Source organism: Tenrec ecaudatus, chromosome 2 (assembly GCF_050624435.1).
Source record: "Tenrec ecaudatus isolate mTenEca1 chromosome 2, mTenEca1.hap1, whole genome shotgun sequence".
In the NCBI taxonomy this organism is placed as follows: domain Eukaryota; kingdom Metazoa; phylum Chordata; class Mammalia; order Afrosoricida; family Tenrecidae; genus Tenrec; species Tenrec ecaudatus.
In genome coordinates, this window is record NC_134531.1 from 206,185,998 (window position 1) to 206,209,496 (window position 23,499).

The window sequence follows — 23,499 nt, forward strand, 5'->3', positions numbered from 1 at the left end:
CTCTGTTCATAAGCATAGGACAGATTTGCCCTCACAAGCTCTGAAAATGGAAATACCTCTCGTAGCTGTATCGTCAACAGCTTCGGGGGGAGGGGAGGGGGTTAGGAGGATCTGAGGATGGGCAATTCTTACCACATGACCAGAAAATCCCCCAGCACCAAGCCCCCAGAGGGGCAGAGCCTCACCTGCAAGCAGATGGCCACATTGACCCTGCACCCGAAGGTGGTGCTCACGGCGCGCGCCGACAGGCCCAGGTCTTTGAACAGCTTGGAGAAGGACTGTGTCAGGCTGATGCGGGGCCGCTCCTCCGCCACCACCATGCAGGTGCGCACGCAGGACAGGTTCACGCCCCGCATCTGTGGACAAGTGGCAGTCAGGTGCACGTGGGGGGAAGCGCCGAGGGTCTAGCTGGAAATTCTGCATGGGATCTCACACGCGCCTGGACCCAGGTCTGCTCAGGCACAAAGGCCAGGCTGGACACACAGCCCCTCTCTTCTCCTCGGCCCCGTGGGGCCTCCTAGACTCTGAAGGCTGGCACGCTAACAGTCAGCCCACTGCATTGTGGCCTGCCTCTGCTCTCTTCCTGTAGACGCCTCCTGATACTGCCTGGCTCCACCCCGGGCCATGGGGGACCTAGTGGTGTGCCCAGAGCGGGGCTGTTCCTGGCCCTCCTTTTGCAGGCCTCATGCACCCCTTAAACCTACTGGTTGGGAGATGCCAGGGTGGTTTCTGGCTTTCTATGTGCCGTCCTGCAGGTGCAAGAGAGTGAGGACAAAGGCCACGTTTCCAGGGGTCATCAGGAGGGCAACCACGTTAGAGCCAGTGACGCCCTGTAACCTTCCAAGCTACAGGCTCTGGTGCTGTGCACCGCCCCCTCCCCCTCCCCCCACACTCCCCTTGCTGCCATCCATCCACGGTGAGCCCTCTGGATCCCTGGATCCAGATCTGATCACGCTAGATCCTGCCCTCCCATGCATGCTGGGACCTACCCGACCCCAATTCCCACAGTGGTCTGCCTGCCTCCACTGCAGCCCTCTTTCATGGGCGCCTGAGATGACCGTGCAGAGCCGTACTCGACTGCATTGTCCTTGACCCAGCTAGCTCCACATCTGCTGCCCACAGACTGTCCCTGTGGCTGCCCATGGCTGGCTCTCCCTACACGTTCTCGGCCTGGCCCCTGCATAATCGGGTGAGGACGACACAGCAGAAAGCTGCACAGAGGACACGGGTGTAACACGTCCTGGGCAGAGACACAGTGGGGTCTAGAGGGTGATAACTGGCATGGGGGCAGGACTCCACCTGTTTCCACCAACTCCATGGGAAGGGCTTGGGAGTCGCTTTCTATTTAACACCCACACACACACACAATCCTGGCCTGTGGGCAATGGGGTGGGCCCTGCAGCCAGTCCCCTCCCTAAAGGAAAGGCAAAGAATCTGGGGGTAGGGAGGCTGTCAGATGGTGCTGGGAAGCATAAAGCCATCAAGACACTCCCATGGCACCAGCCCCTGGGGAGGCACGCTCGACCCGTGAGCCCCTATGTGCCCATCAGCCCATAACCTGGTGAGCATGGTCTTATAGATACGTAGTCCCCCAGAGCCCTCTACCTGTGACCCAAGAGCGAGCGGCATAGGGTCATCCCCGGGGCCGTGCAGGCATGCGTGGTCAACCTGTGACTTTCACTCTGCAGAGGTGCAGTCACCCTGTCACCCCTCGCCACCCACCCGCAGAGCATGCTCACCCTGAGTGTGCCCGTCTGTGTGCCCAGGCCCTTGGTGCACATCTCCATCACCGAGTAGGAGCAGAAAGTAACCCGGGTCTTGTACTGGCTGACGGCCGACAGCCACAGCGACACGTTGCTCTCCAGCTCCAGCGGGGGCACCAGGACGGACTGGTGTCCCGAGTAAACGCTGCAACAGACAGACATGGGGGCTGTGACAGGCCCAGGAGAGCACAGGCCCTGCACTGCTCCCCATAGTCTCCGACCATGTCCTGAGAGTGTGGGGGCTTACTGCATGGGGATGAAGAGGACCCTCGGTACAAGATGCACTGCCACTTCCGAATATGTGAGGGGCAAGCATTTCTCCCAGTTGCTAATCCTGGACACTGTTTTGTGTACTTTCCTGAATATTCACCCAGCATCACACACACACACCACCCACACATACAGACATTGTCAACATCCTCTGCTCACACTATGTACCACCAAGAACCCACCTGCATGGAGTGCCCACCTGCACAGACCATCACAAGGTACGCGCAGACCCACACGGGCATGCTTACCTCCCTAGCCACCACAGGCCGAGCCCACCTCAAGCAAAGCTCCCCCATATACATCAGCACCCACCTGCACAGGCACCACAGGGCGAAGCCCAGGCCACAGTAGGGATCGAGGCAGATGGCAATCTGGCGGGAGGGGTACAGCTCACACTGCAGCTTGATGGAGCGACACAGGGCGCTGGTGGCAGCGTGGGACATCTGAGGACAGAACACAGGGCCTGCGTGATGCAGCACTCAAACTCACTGGGACCAGGCGAACGCCCGCGGCATGGGCACTGCTTAGCACAAGGCTAGCGGTGATTGTGACAAATGCCCAAATCCCCCTCAGCTCAGCACTACCTGGTCCCTCAGCCAGATGTGGCGTGCTCAAAATCTGCAGAACCTGAGGCCAGGGTCAGAAAGGGCTGTTAGCTGAGTGCCTGGCCCCGAGTAAGGAACTGGCCTCATCAAACCACCCTTCTCCTGGAAGCCAGCAGACTTCAGTGAGGAATTTTAGAAGCTAACAAAAGCGTAGAGCAGGGGCCCTCAAACTTTTAAAGAGGGGGCCAGTTCACTGTCCCTCAGACCCGTCGGAGGGCCGGAGGGCCAGAATATAGTTTTTATTAAAAAAACTATATTTTGAAGTTAAAAAAAAACAAACATACGGGGCAAAAACACCTGGCGGGATGGATAAATGTCCTCAGTGGGCCGCATGTGGCCTGCGGGCCGTAGGTTGAGGACCCCTGGCGTAGAGCGTGTATTACTGTCAGGCCCACCTCCCGCCGGGCCTAGTGACGCTAAACACAGGCTGTGAGGGACACTCCTGCAGCTGCCTTCACCTCCCAGCAACCGGAGCTGGAGACCCACCTTCACGCCTGCGAGGATGCCCGTGGTGGACACACTGAAGTCCAGGTAGGCGAGCATGTCTGGGGACGGGGGCCTGAAGATGCTGGCGACTTTCTTTTTCGGGATGTCATCTGTCGGGCAGAAGTACCAGGATGTGGGACGTGGTGCATGATCTGACAACATACAACCTCTGGGCCGTCACAGGCAGGAGAAAAACATGCCTGCACCCGTAGGCTCCTGGTGGCTGGTGTGGGTGGATAAGAGGGGCACAGTGGGCGCAGGCTGGTGGGGCAGGGTACAAGAATTTTGATTTCTTCGAGAGAAGAAACAGCCAATGCTGCTGAGCCTGGAGCGGCATTCTGGTTGACTCAGGATTCTCAACCACAAGAAAGACTGACACAGCCCAGGTTACCGAGGAAGTAGAGGACTGGCCTGGGTGCAGAGGAAGGGACTGAAGCCCGGTGGGGTCAAGTATTGGCCAATGCACAATGGTACCCAGGTGTGCATCTGGGTGCTCTGCTCCAGGGCCACACTTTCCGCCCCAACACATATCTGGGCCTGTTGGAAGCATAAGGGCCAGCCTCGGCTAACAGGAGGTATCACATGGTGCCAGGACATGCCCACTGGCACGGAGGGGGGTACCGAATCTACTGGTCAGCCAGGGGCTCTGAAAATGGCTGTGCAGTGGGCACAGCAGGGGTGGACAGGGTCTGATGCTAGCATGGGTGCCTCGGTGGCTAGAGGCCGTAGAGTTCTCTGTCCAGGCTGTGCCAGGCTGCCACAGGGGCAAGGAGAGGAGCAGAGCTGAGATCCACACCTCAGAGGCCCTGGCGGCATGGGTTTAGGGCATGCTGGCTGGGCAGGGGCACCAGGAGACCCTGTATCATGTGGACATCACTAAATTAAAGACTCCCAGGGGAGGCTCCAGTCACCGAAGTAACCTGCCAACAGCATCCTCCCCCTTCACTCCACATTAGAGGTTGCCTGGCAACAGTGCAATTCCCCACAACAACGAGGAGAAAGGGCCTGTGCTGGCCGTGTCAGGCTGGCTTGTACCTGTGTCTAAAATGGTTGGCCAGGTCCTAACGTCCACGGCGGCGGCGGCCTCCTTGGACTTGAGCAGCCGCATGATGGCCTGGGTTGTGAGGACACACGCGGACTTGCTGACCTGCACAGAGCACGGCGGTGTCAGGCCACACGAAGTCACCGTGCCCTCCCCACCCTCACCCAGCCATGCGCTCCGCAGTCCCACAGGGCGCCCCGCACCTCCACGATCATCTTGACAGTAGGCAGCGTGGTGGTCAAGTTCTGAGGGTGCGGGGGCCGCACGGTCACGGGCACACAGCCACAGTACAGGCAGCCATAGAAGGTGGCGATGAGGTCCACCCCTGGGGAAAGACGGGAACAGAGCCGGTCAGGACGTGCTCCCCGGCCCCAAGGCACTAGTGGGATGTGGCCAAGGATACTTTTTTGAGAAGAAACACGTGTCACAGAAAGGCCAGGGGGAGAATCATTCAGTTTACTTGTGGGGACGTCACTATCAGCTTCAACCGACATGGATCGTATTTACTGACTGTAATAACCCGAGGGAGGATGGGGAAGTCTGCCCCAATGGGCGATCCACTCAACTCGCAGCCAGAGGTCAGGGCCGGGTGTTTTCAGAGGGATAAGGCTGAGCAGGAGGGGGCATAGGGCCTGTTCCCACCCAGAGGCATCCAGAGGAAGGAGGGCGTGGTATCTGAGCATCTTCTGATGGACGAGGCGTTGGGCTGGGAGGGGAGGGGCTCTGCGGGGACAGGGCGGGTAGACTACACACAGGCCAAACTGGGACTGTTGAGGAATAATGTCAGACCCCTGACAGGAGGGGCTTTCAGGGAACCTTCTAGAGGTGCTGAGGAGGATGTGGAGAAGTTGGTATCCAAACACAAGGCTAGTGGGAGCGCAGAATGGTGTCGCCGCTGGGGAAAACAGCTTGGAGGTTCCCCAAGAGAGTGAAACCGAGAACAACCACCTGATGTGGAAGGTACAATCCCAGGTGGATGACAAATCACTGAAAGCAGAGACTCCGACCGCGGCCTGTACTCTAGTACTCACTGCGAGACATTCACAATATCCCAAAGGTGGAGACAACCCAAGTGTCCGCCAACAGAATGAGCCGATAAGCAAAGTGTGGTACATCCACACATAGGATGCTACTCGGCCAGGGATCAATGAAGTCCTGACACAGGTGACAAGAATGAACCGTGAAACCACTATGCTACGTGAACGAAGTCAATCACAAAAGAATACTGCATAATCCGCCTCCGAGCTGTATCTCTCCAAAACCAAACTCATTGCCACTGAGTCGATTCTAACGCACAGGGGCTCCGTGGGTTTCCTGGAGAGCAGATTTCACAGGTGTAGAAAGCCTTGCCTGTCTCCTCAGACAGAGCACATCCGAAAGTTAATTAATCCAGATATAGTTAGGTCAAACTCTAACATTTTATCCTTTGTTGACTCTTTGGACCCATTTTTAATGTTATCATTTTTACTATTTTTGCTTTCTTTTTCAAAAAATAAATCACTTTATTGGGGGCTCTTACAGCTTATCACAATCCATGCATCAACTCTATCAAGCACATTTGTACATCTGTTGCCATCATCATTTCCAAAACATTTTCTTTCTAATTGAGCCCTTGTTATTAGCTCCTACCCGCCCTCCTGCCCTCATGAACCCTTGATAATTTATGTTATTTTTATTTTCATATTTTCGATTGAAGTTTATCTGAGTTTTATTTTGTTATTGCTGTTGGGGGTTATTTTTATATGTTCTTCTTTAGAGAACATCCAAGATAAGCAACTCTATAGAGATGGTAACTAGATGAATGGTTTCTTGGGATTGTGAGAGGGAAAGTTAAGGCAAATAGAAGATGAATGACAATGAGTTGAAAACGAAGGAAGTGTCTAAAACTGATTGCAGTGGTGACTGCACAATGCTCTTAACATTCAAACACTGAAATGAATGGCACATGAATTATATATCAATAGAACTGTTATAATATAATTTCAAAATTAAGAAAGAAAAACGATCTCAGGGCCAGTAATGAGAGTAGCGATACCAGGAGGGGAAGGGGAAGATAGGGGGGAAAGGGGGAGAAAGGGGGAACTGATCACAATGATCGACATATCACCCCCTCCCAAGGGGACAGACAACAGAAAAGTGGGTGAAGGGATACAGGGGTCAGTGTAAGATATGAAAAAAAAATTAATAAATCATCAAGGGTTCAAGAGGGAGGAGAGTGGGGGAGGGAGGGGAAAAATGAGGAGCTGATGCCAAGGGCTCAAATAGAAAAAAAAATTTAGAAAATGATGGCAACATATGTGTGTCAAATGTACTTGACACAAGTGATGTATGTATGGATTGTTATAAGAGGCGTAAGAGTCCCTAATAAAATGATTTTTTAAAAGAAGATGAACAATTAAATAAGATGATGAAATGGTATTTGATAAGACTCATCAACCACTTCTAATATAAAATAAAAACAAAACATGACTAGAAGTCAAATAATTTAGTAAGGACTATACTAAAGAGAAGGATTCCTTGTGGTATAACGGTTATTAAAAATCGGGCTACTAAATCACAAGGACAGCAGTTCAAAACCACCAGGGGCTCCATGGGAGAAAAACGAGGCTCTCTATTCCTGTCAAGAGTACAGTTCCAGAAACCCACAGGGGCTGCCGCATAAGGTCACTAGGAATCAGCATTGACTTGATGGCAGTCAGTTTTTTAAACGAAAGACCAACAACAGCAAATATTATACTAAATGTCAAATTATAAAGACCTTAATTTGAAAGGGAATTAATCAACATAAAAAATAATTTAAAATGAGTGTATAGTGATATATGTTGGTGTGTAGTCATACAAGATATGGGTAGGGACAGGTGAGTGGATGAGTGCACAGAGAGAATTATCTATATGCACATATTTGTATACATTCCAAAGAAAGGTGATGTAACAGAATGTGCAAATTATAGAACAATATCATTGACATCACATGCAAGTAAAGTTTTGCTGAAGATCATCCAACAGTGGATGCAACAATGTATTAACAGAGAGCTGCCAGAGGTACAAGCCAGATTCAGGAGAAGACGCAGAACGAGGGTATCGTTGCTGATGTCATATGGATCTTGGCTGAAAGCAGAGAATACCGGAAAGATGTTTACTTGTGTTTCATTGACTATGTTAAGGCCTTCTACTGTGGATATCGTAATAAACTATGGATAACCTGAAGAAGAATAGGAATCCAGGATACTCCATTGTGCTCATGCGTAATTTGTACATGGACCGACAGGCAAATAAATAAGGGAATACTGCATGATTTTAAATCAGAAGAGGTGTATGTCAACGTGTATCCTCTCATCATACTTGTTCAATCTGTATGCTAAGCAAATAATCAGAGAAACCAGATTACATGACTAATGCAGCATCAGGATCAGAGGAAGGCTTATGAACCACCTGTGATGCGCAGACGACACAGCCTCGCTAGCTGAAAGTGAGGACTTGAAGGCCTGCTGATGAACATCGGTATTGCAGCCTTCAACACAGATTACAACTCAATGTAAAATACAAAACAATACTCAACAGCTAGGCCAATAGGTCAGATCGTGATAAATGAAGAAACGATTTTGTCAAGGATTTTCTCTTGCTTGGATCCACAATCAATGCTCACGGAACAGCAGTCAAAAGATCAAGACACGTACGTAGCAATGGGTAAATCTCAGAGTGCTGAAAAGCAGGAAGTTACTTCGAGGACTAAGTGAGCCGGACTCAAGCCATGGTATTTCCGGTGGCCTCACAGGCATGTGAAAGTTGGACACTGAATAAGGAAGGCCAAAGAAGGCCGACACATTTGAACTGTGGTACAGGAGACGAACATTAAAACTACGATGGGCTGGGTGTTCCTTAGGGCTGGGTGGGGCTTCGTCTTACACACTTTGGACATGTCTTCGGGAGAGACCAGTCCCTGGAGAAGGACATTGTGCTCAGGAAAGTAGAGGGGCAGAGGAAAAGAGGAAGGCCCTCAGGAGATGGATCGACACAGTGGTGGCGACACTGGGCTCGGGCATGGGAACCATTGTGAGGACGGTGCAGGAGCGGGGTCACTGTGGGCTGTAACGGGCTCAGTGGTACCTGACAACAACAACATGCACATATAAATATGTATGTGCACATGCCTATGAGAGAAAGTAAGCCATTGATGCTATGAAATTATAAAAGCCTTCATCAAACAAAATATCCAAATGTGAGGCTATTGCTTTATGACCTATCCTCCACCTAGGTCTATACACATCTGAAGGGAAGTGTTTCTATCTCTCTAACGCTTCCCTGAAGAATTATGGATCCACTGATTTACAGCGTGTCAAAATGGACACCAATAGTGATCATGCTAAATGTTCTTTGAGTGTGGAGGACCAAGAAAAGTCTGAGGGGCAAGATCAGGGCTGAAGGGTGGATGGGTTCAAGTTTCCCAACAACAATTTCATCAGACAGACCTTGCTACTCTCAAGAATGAGCAGACACGTTGCTGTAGAGGGAAAAAGATTCCTTGGTGAAATTTTCCTGGCCTTGATTCCACTAATACAATTTTCAATTTTCTTAACACTTCACAATAAACTCCGTGACAGCCCTATGTCCTTCGAGGAAATCTATCCAGATTAGTCCTTTGGGATCCCAAAGACAAACTTCTTTGATCTTTTCTCCCTGACGTCTCTGTCCTGAATTTAACTGGTCCAGCAGACCCCTCAGAGGCCACTGTTTTGACTGGGCATTGTTTGTGAAGGCACCCCAAGGAGCCTAAGGCAGGTGCCTGAAAGAGAGAACTTGTCTGCAGCCACCCATTGATCGAGCGTACATGTTTAAACATGTTTTGTTAGTAATCAACCCGAACATGTATGAACTGAAGCCCTAGTAACAATATTTTACTTACCCTCATACACTAACAAAGGATGGTTACAGATACTTCTCAGATACAAGTGAACACCTTGCAAAATTGGCTTTTCCAGGTTTGCTGACTGAAGACCTCAGTCTCATGGGAAAACTCAAGTAGCCTCACTAAGTTTTTGTTGTGTATCCTCGGTGTGTAGCATCTGGGGTCATCAAAGCTTGTGAGAACAGTCATAAGATGCAACTGATGAACTGTTTCTCAGGAGGAACCAAAGAAAAGGAAGGAAATGACAGTCTCGAAATGAGTCTGTGGGGCCAAGAGTCCACATGGCCACCGCCTCATCTACACGGAGACCAAAAGAACCAGATAGTGCCCAGCAGCCAGCTACCACTGCCAGAGTAGTGGTACAAGAGACGGACCCTGATAGAATGGGAGAAAAACACAGGGCAATATCCCCAGGAGTTCTCAAGTTTTTAACAACCCCAGACTACCTGCACCTGCAGAGACTAGAGGATTCTCTGATACTATCACCCTGAACCTTGAACCAAAACGATCCTCTGAGGTCCCCTTTCAGCAAAATAGAAGATCATCACACAGAATAAAGGATACGAGCCATAAGTACAGTGCTCCATTAAAGAAATCCAAATGAGACCAAAAGGTCAACAATAGTGTAAAGCAAAGATGAGAATAAGGAAGCAGAGAAACTAGAGTACTGGAACTGGAGCGGCCAGGACACAAGGAAAGGGAAAGCTGACCCAGTGTGTAAAACGTCACTCGTGTCACTGGGCAATTTGTGCAGAACCTGTCAGATGGGAAACTAACAATCAAATAATAATTTTTAAAAACTCCCATCTGCAATCAAAATTTTTAAGAAGGGAGTTAGACACTGACAACTACATCCTCATCACTACTGACATGGATGTTCTGGCAAATACAGTAAGAAATGGAATAGCTGATGTAAGCAGAGAAAAGAGAGGTTGCTGATAATCTGAATGCATATCTAAAATAATCCATGAGCCTCTTAGCAAAAACTATTAAAATTAAAGGCATTTAAAGGGCTAAGTAGATAAATATATTAAAATGTACAGCCTTTATTGTAGCAATATAGATCTAGAAATAGGAATGATAAAATATTGCACTTATAATAATGTGCTAGAATGAATTACTTAATATGACCTTCTAAACATAGCCTGTAATACCCCATCACATGACAGGACAGAACTATGCAAATGTGAGATGCTTGTGAGTTCACCCAGGGGACTGGAGAACTTACTAATAATGTGCTGTGGTCGTTACATAATCTGTTACAGTCCATTTGAGAGGTGTAAGAGTGAAGGGGTGGAGTGCAGCCTGTCAATCAGGTGGCAGTTTGATGACCTCATTTGGAGGCGCTAAGGTGATAAATAACTTGCTTGACGTGGGATACATGCTCACTCCACATGGACCCAGGCTGATGGCAGTTAGAGCCTCAGAGCTGAAGGAACCACATGGAGACCCAGAGCCCTGCCAGCAATGCCTCTACTGCCACTGGATCCACAAGACTTTCCACCCACTGGCCTGTGATCTTCCTGCATTCGGCATCACTGCATGTGTTGCGTGAGTCTGAAGAAGAATTTATAGACTGGTACTGCACATATGGGCTAATATCAGACTTATGGACTTGGACTGGACTGGATTGGGCTGGAATGCTTTCTTAATGTTCAATTGCTCTTATATATAAAGCTCTTTCTTATACACCTACGTGTGTGTACGAATTTGTTTCTCTAGTCTACCAGGACGAACACATGTGCCTCCCCACTTTGCCAAGCATGATTTCCCAGGGACTGGTCTCTCCTGATAGCAGGTACAGAGGTGAGTGAGAGAGTCTTGCCTGTCCCCCTCTCTTTGAAGAAGTATTCTGAATACTTCTTCCAGGATAGATCTGCTTGTCCTTCTGGTAGAGTCCAGTGTATTTTCGATATTCTTTGACAACACCATAATTCAAGTGCATCCATTCTTCTTCCGTTTTCCTTATTCATCGTCCAACTTTCACATGCACAGAGGATGGTTGAAAATAACAGGCACGGCTTGGCTCAGGAGCACGTTAGTTTTCAAAGTGACATACTTACTCTTCAACACTTTAAAGAGGTCTTGTGCAGCAGACTTGCCCAATGTAATCCATCCTTTGATTTCTCGACTGCTGCTTCCATGAGCACTGACTGTGGATCTGAGCAAACCAAAATCCTTGACAACGTCTATCTTTCTTTTCTTCATTTATCATGATATTGTCTCGGTCAGGTTGTATTTTTTTCTTTACATTGAATTTTAACCCATACTGAAACTTAATCTTCCTCAGCAAGTGCTTCACATCCTCCCTGCTTTCAGCATGCAAAGTTGTGTCATCTGCATAACTGAAGGTTATTAGGGAGCCTTCCTCCAATCCTGATGCTGCATTCTTCTTCACATATTCCAACTTCTTGGATTATTTGCTCAGCATACGGATTGAATAAATATACAGAAAGTATATATATAGAAGTCCATATATATACACACACATATATATGTATACATATATACTCAACCCTGTTGCATACCTTTCCTGTTTTAAACCATGCAATATTTTCTTGTTCTATTCATGTGATTGCCTCTTGTTCCATGTATGAGTCCCATATGAGCACAGTGAAGTGTTCTGGAATTCCCATTCTTCTCCAGGACATCCATAGTTTGTATGATCCACACAGTCAAATGCCTTTGCAGAGTCAATAAAACCAAAAAAGCATCTTTCTAGTACTGTATTTCAGTCAAGCTTCATCTGAGATGAGCAATGAAATCTCTCGTGCTACGTTCTCTTCTGTATACAGCTAAAGGTTCTGGAAATTCCCTGTGAATGTACTGTTGTAACTATGGAATTCTCTTCCCCAAATCTTAGTTGCATGTGATATTAATGATACTGCTCGACAATACCTGCATTTGTTGTGCTTTCTTTGGAATGGGCACAAATATGGATCTCTTCCAGTCAGTTGGCCAGTCTTCCAAATTTCTTGGCACGGACTAACGAGTGCTTCCAGCACTTCATAAGCTCATTGAAACCTTTCAGTTGGTATTGTCAATTCCTAGACCCTTGTTTCTAGCAAATGCTTTCCGTGTAGTCTGGACTTCTTCATTCAATACCATGGGTTTTTGATCATATACTACGTCTTGAAATGGTTGACTGTCAACCCATTCTTGTTGGTATAGTGATTGATTGATTCTAAGTACTCCTTCCATCTTTTGCTGCTTCCTGCATCATGAGGCTTGGAGTTTTTCTTCAGCGTTTTCAGCATGTCTTCCTTGTTGGCTTCCAAACCCCAGGTCTTTGCACGCTCATTATACTGCACTTTGTCTCCTGGAAGAGCCCTTTGAAACTGCCCGTTCAAACCTTTCCCGCCAGCATTTCAGTCCCTTTCGTCATTCTCCTGCATCTTGTCTTTTTTATGACCTTTCGCTTTCATCTGTGATGATCCTGATGTCATTTCTGCCGTTAGTGTTGAATATATGCCAGGTCTATTCTCAAGATATTCTAAGAACTCAGGTGGGATATATTCAAGGTCGTATTCTGACTCTCATAGACTTGTTTTAATTTTACTTCAACCTGAAATTACATATGAGCAATTGATGGTCTGTTTCACAGTCAGCCCCTGGCCTTATTTTGGCTGCGAATTTTGAACTTCTCCATCATCTCTTCCCCCAGATGTAGTTAATTTAACTCCCACATATTCCATCTGGTGAGGAATCTGTAAAGCTGCCATTTAGGTTGCTGAAATAAGGTATTTGTCATGAAGAAGTCATTGGCCTTGCAAAATTTTATCACGTGATCTCCAGCTTCATTTCTATCACCAAGGCTTTATTTCCAATTACTGTTCCTTCTTTGTTTCCAACTTTTTCATTCCAATCACCAATAATCATCAATGCAGCTTGATGTCATGTTTGATCAAGTTCAGATTGAAGAAGTTGGTAAAATTATTCAATGTCGTCATCTTTAGCTTTAGTGGCTAGTGCATAAATTTGAATAATAGTTTTAACTGGATTTCCTTGTAGGCATATAGATATTATCCTATCACAGACAGCAATGTACCTCAAGATAGGCCTTGAAAGGCTCTTTTTGATGATGAATGTGACACCCTTCTTCTTGAATTTATCATCGTAGCATAATAAAGCATACAGTTGTCCAACTCAGAAGGATCAATACCAGTCTGTCTGAGCTCACTAATAATTGAGGACTTCTAATTTTCTGTGTGGGCTTGGGACCATGTAAAAAAGGTCAAGTAGGGTCTGATCAGTTTTACACCCCACTAGGCTTAAAATGAGCTATCCCAGGGGCAGAAAGGGAGCTTTCATGATGGCCAAGAGTGACAAACAAGAAGTAGAGGTCATCTTTGGACCAACGATGTCTGTGCTGGCCAACTCTATTCCAAGTGACTAAGAGTTGTGATACTAGAGATGATGGTGAGAACCAGTGACAGAGTCTGGCAACGAAACTGCGTGGTAGGTTTCCCAAGGAGCGAGGAGGAGGCGCACTTTCAAGCAGGCGGCTGCTGGTAGAGCGGGGTGCCTCCAGGCACTTGGTATGGAGCTAGAGTTGCCAACTCACAGAGGGAGAAAGCTAAGCGCCTTTGGTTTTAGGCTTATTGGCAGAGGGGGATGCCTTGAACCAGGCAAAGAGTAGAGAGTGCCAATGGGAAGGACATTTTAAAAATTATTCCACTTTTACCTGCTAAAAGTCTGGAACCATCGCAACAAATCCTTCTTCTGGAGCCAACTGTAAACATGGCGAGCATCAACATCGTCATCTGACCTCTTCTAACTTCATGAAGGGGACTTCAGATTAGCAGACAGAGGTCAGATATTCCTCCACCCTCCAATCTGTATCCCATCCTCCTACCAACTGTCCCTCGCACGGCACTCTCCACTCTGCTGAGGTTTGACCACTCGTTGCAGTCAGTGCTCACAGGGAACTCACCCACGTTACTCATGATTATGTGGTTTGGCGGGAAGTAACTGCCAGGCAGGAGCGGGAGTTGGCAGGGAAGACGAGTGGAAAGATACCCGGGGCTGGTGAAAACCCTTCAAGGACTCTGTGAGAGGCCAGGCCTCCCCCTTCCCTGGGTGGTCTTCCAAGACCAGATGAAGGAGGTTGGCCATTGCAGTCAACAATGTAGCTTCGTCCCGGGCCTGCAAGTTGCAATGGAAACTTCCCCAGCTACTCCCTCCCCCAGACCCAGCCTATAAAACTCTCCACAGCGCTCCCCGACAGCGTGGATCCCCCAGCTAGGGATCCGTGAACCTTGCCTGGTAGCTCAGGATGCCCCCGTCCCTTTCTCTGTACTCCCCTCCCTCCCGGGCGGCACGACTTCTCTGGCCCCAAGTAGGGACCTGTGGACCTCACCCAGGAGCTCTGAAATAAACCTTTGTAACTATTCTCTACCTTTGCCTTCTTTCTTTCCGTCACCAAATCTACCTTCTAGTAACAGGTTATGATTTAGGATCAGAAATGACTCCGTATACAGCTCTTCACTCAGGACAGCCTCTTCTCAGCAGTGCCTACAGGCATGCCTTAGCCCTGGGCCTCTCTGCTCCGCGGTACCTTGGTTTCTGCTCTGCTCAGGAAAGTGTGACAAGGCCCTGGTAGCACGATCGCTAAGTGCCCAGAGGCACCCCACTCAGCCAGTAAACGTCGGCCCAAAGACACTCAACTTTCTGCTCTGTGGGTTGACAAGCCTGGCTCCACAAGTGCCTGGTGACGCCCCAATTGGCCAGCAAGCGTCTTGCCTAAAGATACTTAGCTTTCAGACTCTCTGGACCTGGAAGGCCACAGGCCCGAGTCCTGTTGGCTGCCTACAGGTCTCTGGGTTCCGCTGCCACCCCTCTGCTGCTACTTCCCATTGTTTCTCACCGTCTCGGGTAAGGATTACAGTCTGTCTTGGGTCAAAAGGGTTCTTAACACACAGACCCTTCTCAGTTCTTTCTTGGTAGTAAGATTTCTGCCTCTTGGGTGGCTCATTTTAAATCTAGTGAGAAAATGACCAGTCCTCAAGTTAGGGTTTTAAAACCTTAAGTGCATGCTTTCACCAAAACTGGCTGCAATCATGAGCTCAAATATAAAAATTGGAGTGTGACACAGGACCGGGCAATGTTTGTGTTGTTGTCCACAGGGCTGTCGCTAGGAGTCAGAACTGACTCACAGCACCTAGCAACAGCTGCCCACCTGCACGTTACTAGCATGCTAGTCAATGGCCTTAGTGGGCCACAAGCACCTCACATCTGCAGACTGATCCAGTCGTTGGTGGGAGTTACAGAATCGGTAGCCAGAAAGGCCATAGTCAGTAATTCACTGCACCACAAATACAAAACTATTAAACACTTTAGGGAAAACTTCAATGAGAAAATTGCAAGCTCTCCGTAAAGAAAACCACAACATATAGCCGAAAGACATAAAGCAACCCATTTTAAGAGCAATCCAAGGACAGAAGCACGATCATTTCAGGGGGGACCTGCCAGACCACATATGTGAATGCATGTTCAAGTGCACTAGCAGGATAATGTGAATGAAAAGTCACAGGTGGAACTTCATGCTCTCAGATAGGCAAGAGTCAGGAGCTCTACTTCGACGGCTGATGAAGACAGTGCTAAACGGCTCCCTTGTGCTCGACTGATGGGACTGTGAGTGCTTCCGTTCCAGTGGAGATCAGGTGCCGCTGTCTATGAAAATTAAAAGTGGGTGTGCCTTTTGACTGAGGCCAGCCCTCACAGAAGGCCTCCCCCAGGACAGGAATGGATGGATGCAATCTAGGCAGCACAACTCCGGCAGGGACCTGGCAGCGCATGCCCGCAGTGCCCTTCAGCATTGCTGGGGGCGCGGGAGGGAATTCCATAAAGTGATTTTTCATGAGAGAAGATACAAGGGAGGATATATGAAATGATCTCACAGTCATAGCACACTGGAAAAGCCTCATCAGTGTGTGTGTGTGTGTGTGTGTGTGTGTGTGTGTGTGTGTACTCACTTTTGTGCACAAACAACCATTTGTGGGTCTACAAATGTGTGGAAGGGCTGTCAGGGGAAGATGCTGTGTACTCGATGTGAGGAGCATGGGGGAGAAACTGGTAAGAGAGCCAAGTGAAAAACCAGTAACAACAAAAGGAAAATGAAGGCTTCACTAGGAAAAGAGGATGAATGAACTACAAATAGACATGATTTCTAATTCCATCTGTATCCATGGTTCAAAAAGTTAAATGTAAACCTTAAAATATGTCCTAACATTCCAGAGGATCGGGGCATGGTTACAGGGGTGCAGGATGCAGTGTGAAAGGAAGCCTTCTGGGGTTCTTGGCAAGAACCCATGGAGGGAACAAAGGACAAAGTAGGGTGCAGGAAGGGGAGGGGCAGTGCCCAGGGGCAGGAGGGGAAGTACAAGGGCAAGGGAGGCTTGGAGGGGAAACGCAGGGCAGGCTCACTGTTGAAGGGACCCACCGAGGGCACTGCCAGGGCGCTTACCCGGGGGATAGACCAGGGCCACGTGGTCTCCGATGCTCAGTCGGCCCCTCTCCATCAAGGCAGCTGCGACACGCTCAGCTTTCTTGTGCAGCTGGACACAGGTCGCGGTACTGGTCACGGTGCCCTGGGTCCAAACGTCAAGGAGCTCGTGAGTCAATGGGTGCGTGCCAAGCCTCCAGTTCTCCTAAGATTCCCACACATGCTCTGTGCACACTGAGCTCTGAGCTTCCGGGAGCAGGACCTAGACGTAGGTCTGCATTTCAAATGCAATTCCCAAGGGCCAATCATTCGCAGCAGCCAACAACTGCAATGAAGTGTCTCCTGTGGGGGCTCCTCGGGGAGTCTGGAAGGGTGAGTCCTCTTTAGCAGGGGAGAGTCTGACACGGCTACGAAGACCATCTGTTTTGGCTTTTAAAGTCATCACATACAAAAAATGCAATAAACTTCCAGGTTCGCATTACCTGATACTGTTTTTCTGTACTGTCTTATCTTTTCAAAAATAAATTGCTACCATTGTTCTCTTAAGCCACCAGTACACCAACCCCCTCCAGCCCCAGCAGAGCAGGATCCTGGGTGTAAATTTGTACAAATACCCAACACCGCATGAACCAGCATCCCTGAATGCGCGAGGGCTCCGCTCAGAGGGGCCCGTGTTCTGAACCCATTTGGCTTCTCCAAGTGGCTGTTAGGTTCTGTGACGAATGATACGCTCTACACCGTGCATTGCTGACGTGTCTGCTCTGCTGCACAAAAACACTATACTCTTCAGATACGGACCGGGCACCTAGCGATCTTACTACTTCAGATTTATTGACTCATCACATCTCTGCTCCCCATCCTCTGGCTCCTCGTGCTCAGTGCCAGGTACTTCGGCCATGCGGCCAGTAGGCAGAAAGCCCAGAGTCGAGTCTGCACCCATGCCCAACATGTCATCAGGTCCATACAAGTCTCAACTCTGTCACCTCCCAACCTCCACACACATCTCGGCACTGCCCAGGCCTCCACCTCCATCCCTTACGGTCTCCGGTGGTCCCAGCCTTGGCACCTATTCTTCGGCAGTCCAGAGATCAGCGGTGGGTCATAAATGACACACCTCTCACAGTTCAGCACCACGCTGCACCTCGGAGCGCATGCAGCACGGGCCTCCCCGCTCGCGGGGTGCAGTCAGGAGCCCCTGGGGTGTGCAAGTCTCTGCTTGCACCCAATGTGCTTTTTATTCAACAGAGAAGCTTTGGGATCGCCTGTCCTCAACCTCAACGTATACAGACTTCAGGGGTGCGGGTTCATGTTGCATCCTCTGCTTTCTTCCTCTTACGGCTCATATCACGATCTCATTTTGTATGGGGCCCATATTAATCCTTGGCTGTCTCCAGGCTTTTGAGTAAATGATCACCGGACAGTGCTCCAGGTGCAAGAAGGAGTCGGGACAAACTTCTGCTTCTAGGGCACCTGCCTGACCAGCCACAAGTACAAGGCCTTTCTATGCTGTTACCAATACTCCTGTAGCCGGCACTTGGCAAACCCTTGTGTATGAAGACATGCTGGCCAACAGCAGACAGCACTGAGAGCTAAGCTAGCACTTGCTAAACAATTGTGACCTGCCCCACACTGGCCGCACGGCACACCAGACAGGTGTGATTCCTCCTGTCATGTAGCTGTCTCCACAGCCGCAGTCTGTCTGTCTGTCTGCCACACCTGGGATGTGAAGAGCACAGCTGAACCTCTGTACTTCTAAGGGGGCGCTGAGCACAATGCTGGGCTTGGTGACAGGTACTCCAAATACAGGGAAAGGACGTCTAAATCTGTAGCCGAATCTCAGCAACAAACAGGATTTACTCTGTAAAGGCCGCAAACAACTACAGAACATCTGAATTCCTAACTTTTACAAAAATCAGCAGTCCCTCACTTGCTGCTTATTTTGCATTTACAACAACAACAATCTATTTTGCCTCTTCACAAAACGTGCCTGGCAGTCATAACGCCAAGGTGAGGGTAACATTGTGTCATGGTGAAGATGCTGCCTGAACTTGCCTGGGCCATGATTCTCGGCGGCTCGACAGCTATGTAATGGTAAAACCTGGGCGTGAGGCAATGGTGTTGCCCCCCTCTATTCCATGATCCCATGTGCTGATCCCTGGTCTTTGGAGCCTAGCCAGGTCAACACGTGGTGAGTAGGTGTAAGTGCCTGGGAGCTCAAAAATCCAAACGCGTCTGAGCCTTTTTAAGCGTGTGTGCGTATTTATTCCCTGTCCTCAAGCAAGAAAGCTGGAGTGGGCAAGGATTCTCCTGTCCAGTACAGAACAGAGCATGGCTGTGTGTGAACCATATGAAAACCAAATCAGACAGGAAAGACGCCGCCTAAAAGGCCTGTCATGTCTCACAGGTGATGCTAACAGGGACCCTAGAGGGATACAGGCCCACGGGCAGGCGCTCACCTTGGCATTCAGCAGCAGGAAGAGTGGGTGGTCGGGTGTGGTGTGGGCACGCCACTGCAGCACATCAGCCAGGAACAGGAACTGCACAAAGAGGGCATCTGAGTGACCGGGCCTCACAAAGGGGCCGACAACATGCCCTAAGGCTGGGCACCTTACCTTCTTTGCTTGGTCACTGTCCTCCAGGTGGGCAAGCTCCCGCCCAGAGGCTTGGGCAAGCCTCTTCCCAGCAACCAGGTTCCCTACAATCATGGAGGCTGGACCGACTTCTGGAAATTCAGGAAATCTTCAGTGAGAAGTGAATGGTTCTCATGCATTAACCCTCACATGACTCTATTTCCATCGAGTTTCACTCAAGGGACTGTTAAGTGACCTCTTCAGCATCACATTCTTAGTAGTTCTGTCACTGCTTTGTTACTGTGATTTACGTATACATCAGGAAGCACATCTTCCTCTTCAAGTGCATCCTACTTAGTGATGCTTTGTGTATTCAGGAGTCAACAAAAGTTAGCAGGGACTAAAAATCTGCACAACAGAAGATATGAAAAATAGTTAAACCTGCCTTAAACTAACTTGTCTCAAAACAAGCAGCCATCTACGTGAGGAGGCCACAATAGAAGAAGCACGCCAGCCTGTGTGATCCAAAGATGATAAAGAATGAACTCCAAACCCAGAGGTGGAAATGGTACCAGAACCTAAAATCTACACAACTAGGTTGTGGTGTGCTGTGGATGACAGCGGAAGCTCAAAATCCATTTGCAGGGTCCCCCACATGGATCGAGTGTCCAGTGAATCCCCACTGACCGTGCACGGGAAGGTCAATCGCCTTACTGTCACACAAAGAGCACTGTAAAGTGGAATTGGGCTGAAATAGAACACTCCTTATCATTAGATCTCCCTTTGACCCATGCTGAATTTATTATTGTGGTTTTAAATTTATAAAACTGAGTTTATGCTTTTCTTTCCATGGAGGTTTTGATCTGTTTATTTGGTCATTGTTGCTGGGTCCTCTACTTCGCTTTTTGTCTTTGTTGTGTATGTGTTTCTGTGCAGGGTGGCCAGGATGGGTGGATCTATGAAGATAGCAAGTGGACAGACTATCCCCCGCCCCCCCCCCCCCCCCCCCCCCCCCCCCCCCCCGGCACAGAAGGGGAAGTTGGGGGAGGTGGGGAGTCAAATAAAGCAATGGAGATAAGAAAATGTAAAGTTGACTGTGGTGGTGAGTGCACCACCCTTCTTTGAAGCCAAACAATGAAAGGAGCTTTCTGATGAATGAGACTCGTGGAGGGGGAAATGACCATTGGCAGTCAACGAAGGGATTTCTAGGGTCAGTTACTCTGCGAGGCTGCAGCGGTCACTCAAGGCAGTGGGATGGATTCATGCCCCACCCCCATGGCCTCGGTGCCAGTGTGGATCTTGAGACAAGGCAGGGGCTGCCCCACAGTGCAATGTTAGCCAGCACAGGCTCTTCAGAAACCCCAGGTCTACTTTTGGTCAGTGTTTTCTACTCCAAAGAGAACTGTCTGCTAGCCTCCCAACCTAGAATGCTGTGCTGGAATTTCATCATTAAAATTGGTTTGTAACAGCAGAGAGGATCTACCAGGGGAAGGGGTAAGGCACTCAGCACAGATTCATCAGGGGCAGGAGGTGGCAGTGGACCTGATGACAACAACTTGCTCTCTTTCTTAATCTCCAACCCCAAATATATGGCTTCTCTTCTGAGTAGCCCAATGATGTTGCCCCATCTAATCACAACTGCACCTCCTGTAAGTTCTGAGAAGGGACAGATGCACAGTACAAAGCTATACCCACCTGGCTGCTTCTGACGGGGTTTGGGAAGGTTGGTAACACAGGTGTGAGGGCACATCAGCACATTACATGGGTGGAGCATCCCCTCCAGGAAGCGCTGTTTGGTTTCAGAAATGTGAATTCCTCCAAGGGGAGCCTTGGGCAAGGTGTTAGCAGGAACCAAGGCCAGGCAGTACACGCCCACTTGGTGGATGCTGTCGATGGCCTGGTGAGAAGGGTACAGAATAAAGTCTGACTGTGCATTTGAAGACCTAGCAGAGAACACACTGACAAATTCGAGGTAGTAAAACGCTGAAAGGTGTGGTTACTTCACTGGATGAAAACATCAACAATTCAAAAGGTGGAGGCGGCAGTCATTTCTGGGATACATTGTTATATGTGAAAAACAAGCTGGAAAGAAGTGAGTATAGTTGTTACATTGACCCAAGAAAGGGGAGGCACATAGCCATGTACTAAGTACACACACACACACACACAATCACTGCTTACATTAAAGAATAGACAGTTAAATGCATCATAAAATCAATCTCAAAATACTCATTTCCTATATATAACCCCCACCCCCAACGAAGCCACAAGAAGGCTACTAGAGATACCGAATGAATTCAGCAACAAGTCAGGATACAAGGTCAACTAACAAATTCTATACATTGGCAATGGCCATTCTGAAAAGGAAATTAAAGAGACAACAGTATCTAAACCACCTAAGAATACTGAATTTAACCAAGACAGTGGAAGACCTCCACACTAAAACCTAAAAACCATTCCTGAAAGAAATGAGACATACTTAAATAACTGCAAGTGTATTCTGTGCTCATGGCCTAGAAAACTAAGTATGGTTAAGATGTCACCACTAAGCAAAGCAATCTAGATTCAACACAATTCCCATCGAAATTCCAACAGTCTTCTTTGCAGAAATGAAAAAGCCGATTCTCAAATATATATGGAACTACAGTTGGCCCTGAATAGCTAAAGGAACCTTCAAAAAGGAAAGCAGAACTCACACTTCCCAATTTCAACAAACTCTAAAAACTACAAAATCGAAACAGTCTCATATTAGTATAGTGATATACACATAGACCAAAGGACCCGAGTGGAGAGTTCAGAAATAAACATTCACATCTGGGTCCAATTGTATTTTTAGTCGGGAGCTAACACATTCAATGGGGGAAAGACGGCTGTCCAAGAAGTCGTGCTGGGACAGCTGGCTCTCCACAGGCCAAAGAATGAGGCTGGACCCACATCTCACACCATCTATGAAAAGTAACCCCCAATGGCCCAAAGACCTAAATGTCAGAACAAAACCAAAAAGTTCTTGGGATGTAATATACAGGCAGAGCTTTGGGATCTAATTCCGCACAGCGGATTCTTAGACATGGCACCGAAATACACGAACAAATTGGACTTCATCCCAATCAAACTTCTGTGCACCAAAATACTTCATCAACAAAGTGAACAAGACAGCCTCCAGACAGGGAGAAAGTGTTTGGCATTCAGTGCGTTGCTATGGTGCTAAACAAGACCATGAGGGACCAGGAGGTAAGGCCTACTGATCTACGTCTTAAAATGCAGCAATGAGCACTGTGTGGAGCCCAGTGGTCTGCTCAGTAGCAGGTCCTGGATGGAGCAGGACCAAGGAGCATTTCGTTCTGTTGTGCACGGAGTTACCGTGAGATGGGGCGACTTGATGAGGATCAACGAGGCATACCAGGTAAGAGTTAAGTTTCTAGAATATATAAAGAACTCCAAAAAATGAGCAATACAAAAGAGGATCCAATTGAAAAGTTAACAAAGGATTTAAGTAGACATTCACCAAAAAATATGTACAGCCAGAAAGCACGAGACGGTTCAATGTCACGAGTCATTAGGGAAATGCAAATCCAAACCAAATTTGAGACATCACTTCACCTTCACTAAGACGGTTATAAGCAGAGAATAACAAGCGTTGATGAGGACGTGAAGAAACCAGAGCCCCCATCCATCAGTGATGGGACTGTAAAACGGGGCTGCGGCTATGGGAAACAGGCTGGTGGTTTTCCAAAAAGTTAAACATACAATCTCACAATTCAAAAATTCAACTCTTAGGCATTTATCTAATGGGATTAAATGCAGAAATGTAAGCAGAGAGTATACACCAGCATTCATTATACAACTATGCACCACAAATGCTACTACAACAGCTGGGGGGAAATTAAAGAAGACCCTTACCTGATACCCTACCAAAAGCATGACCTGAAATGGACCATAGTCTTAACCATTAAGGGTTGAAAACTTACGAAAGAAAACAGAGGGGAAATAACTCATCTTCAAAAATCACCCTCTAGAATATATTAAGAACTCGTATAACTCCAGGTCCTCATGAAGATATGGGTGCTACAGCAAAGTGTGGTGAAGAAACTAGATGGTGCCTGGCTATCAGAAAGAATAGTGTCTGGGATCTTAAAGGCTTATTTTCAAACAAGCAGCCATCCACGTGAGATGTCAACTAAGCTCACATGGAAGAAGCACACCAGCCTGTGTGATCCGAGGATTGTAAATAATATAATCCAAACCCAAAGGAGGGAATGGTATCAGAATTTAAACTGGGAACACCCAATTTGCAGAAGACTATTGATGGCAGTAAAAGCCCAAAATACATCTGCATGATCTACACGTAGAATAAGCCTCTGGTGATTTCCCTCTGACCTTAATTGAGGGGTGGGAATAGCCTGGTTATCAGAC

The 23,499-nt window shown here is 48.2% G+C and overlaps 1 protein-coding gene across 2 annotated transcripts in view; it reads right to left on the reverse strand.

The window, feature by feature from the left end:
• The window catches only part of DIP2A (disco interacting protein 2 homolog A), a 125,584-nt gene that overhangs the window by 9,875 nt on the left and 92,210 nt on the right, over positions 1-23,499 (reverse strand). For both annotated transcript variants that reach the window (XM_075542171.1, XM_075542170.1), the window contains exons 23-32: positions 20,782-20,983; positions 19,129-19,238; positions 18,973-19,053; positions 16,538-16,661; positions 4,370-4,491; positions 4,160-4,271; positions 3,125-3,234; positions 2,346-2,476; positions 1,740-1,908; positions 186-356 (exon numbers count right to left, since the gene is read on the reverse strand). In XM_075542171.1, the coding sequence (XP_075398286.1) occupies positions 186-356; positions 1,740-1,908; positions 2,346-2,476; positions 3,125-3,234; positions 4,160-4,271; positions 4,370-4,491; positions 16,538-16,661; positions 18,973-19,053; positions 19,129-19,238; positions 20,782-20,983 (1,332 nt within the window). The remainder of the gene's footprint in view (positions 1-185; positions 357-1,739; positions 1,909-2,345; positions 2,477-3,124; positions 3,235-4,159; positions 4,272-4,369; positions 4,492-16,537; positions 16,662-18,972; positions 19,054-19,128; positions 19,239-20,781; positions 20,984-23,499) is intronic.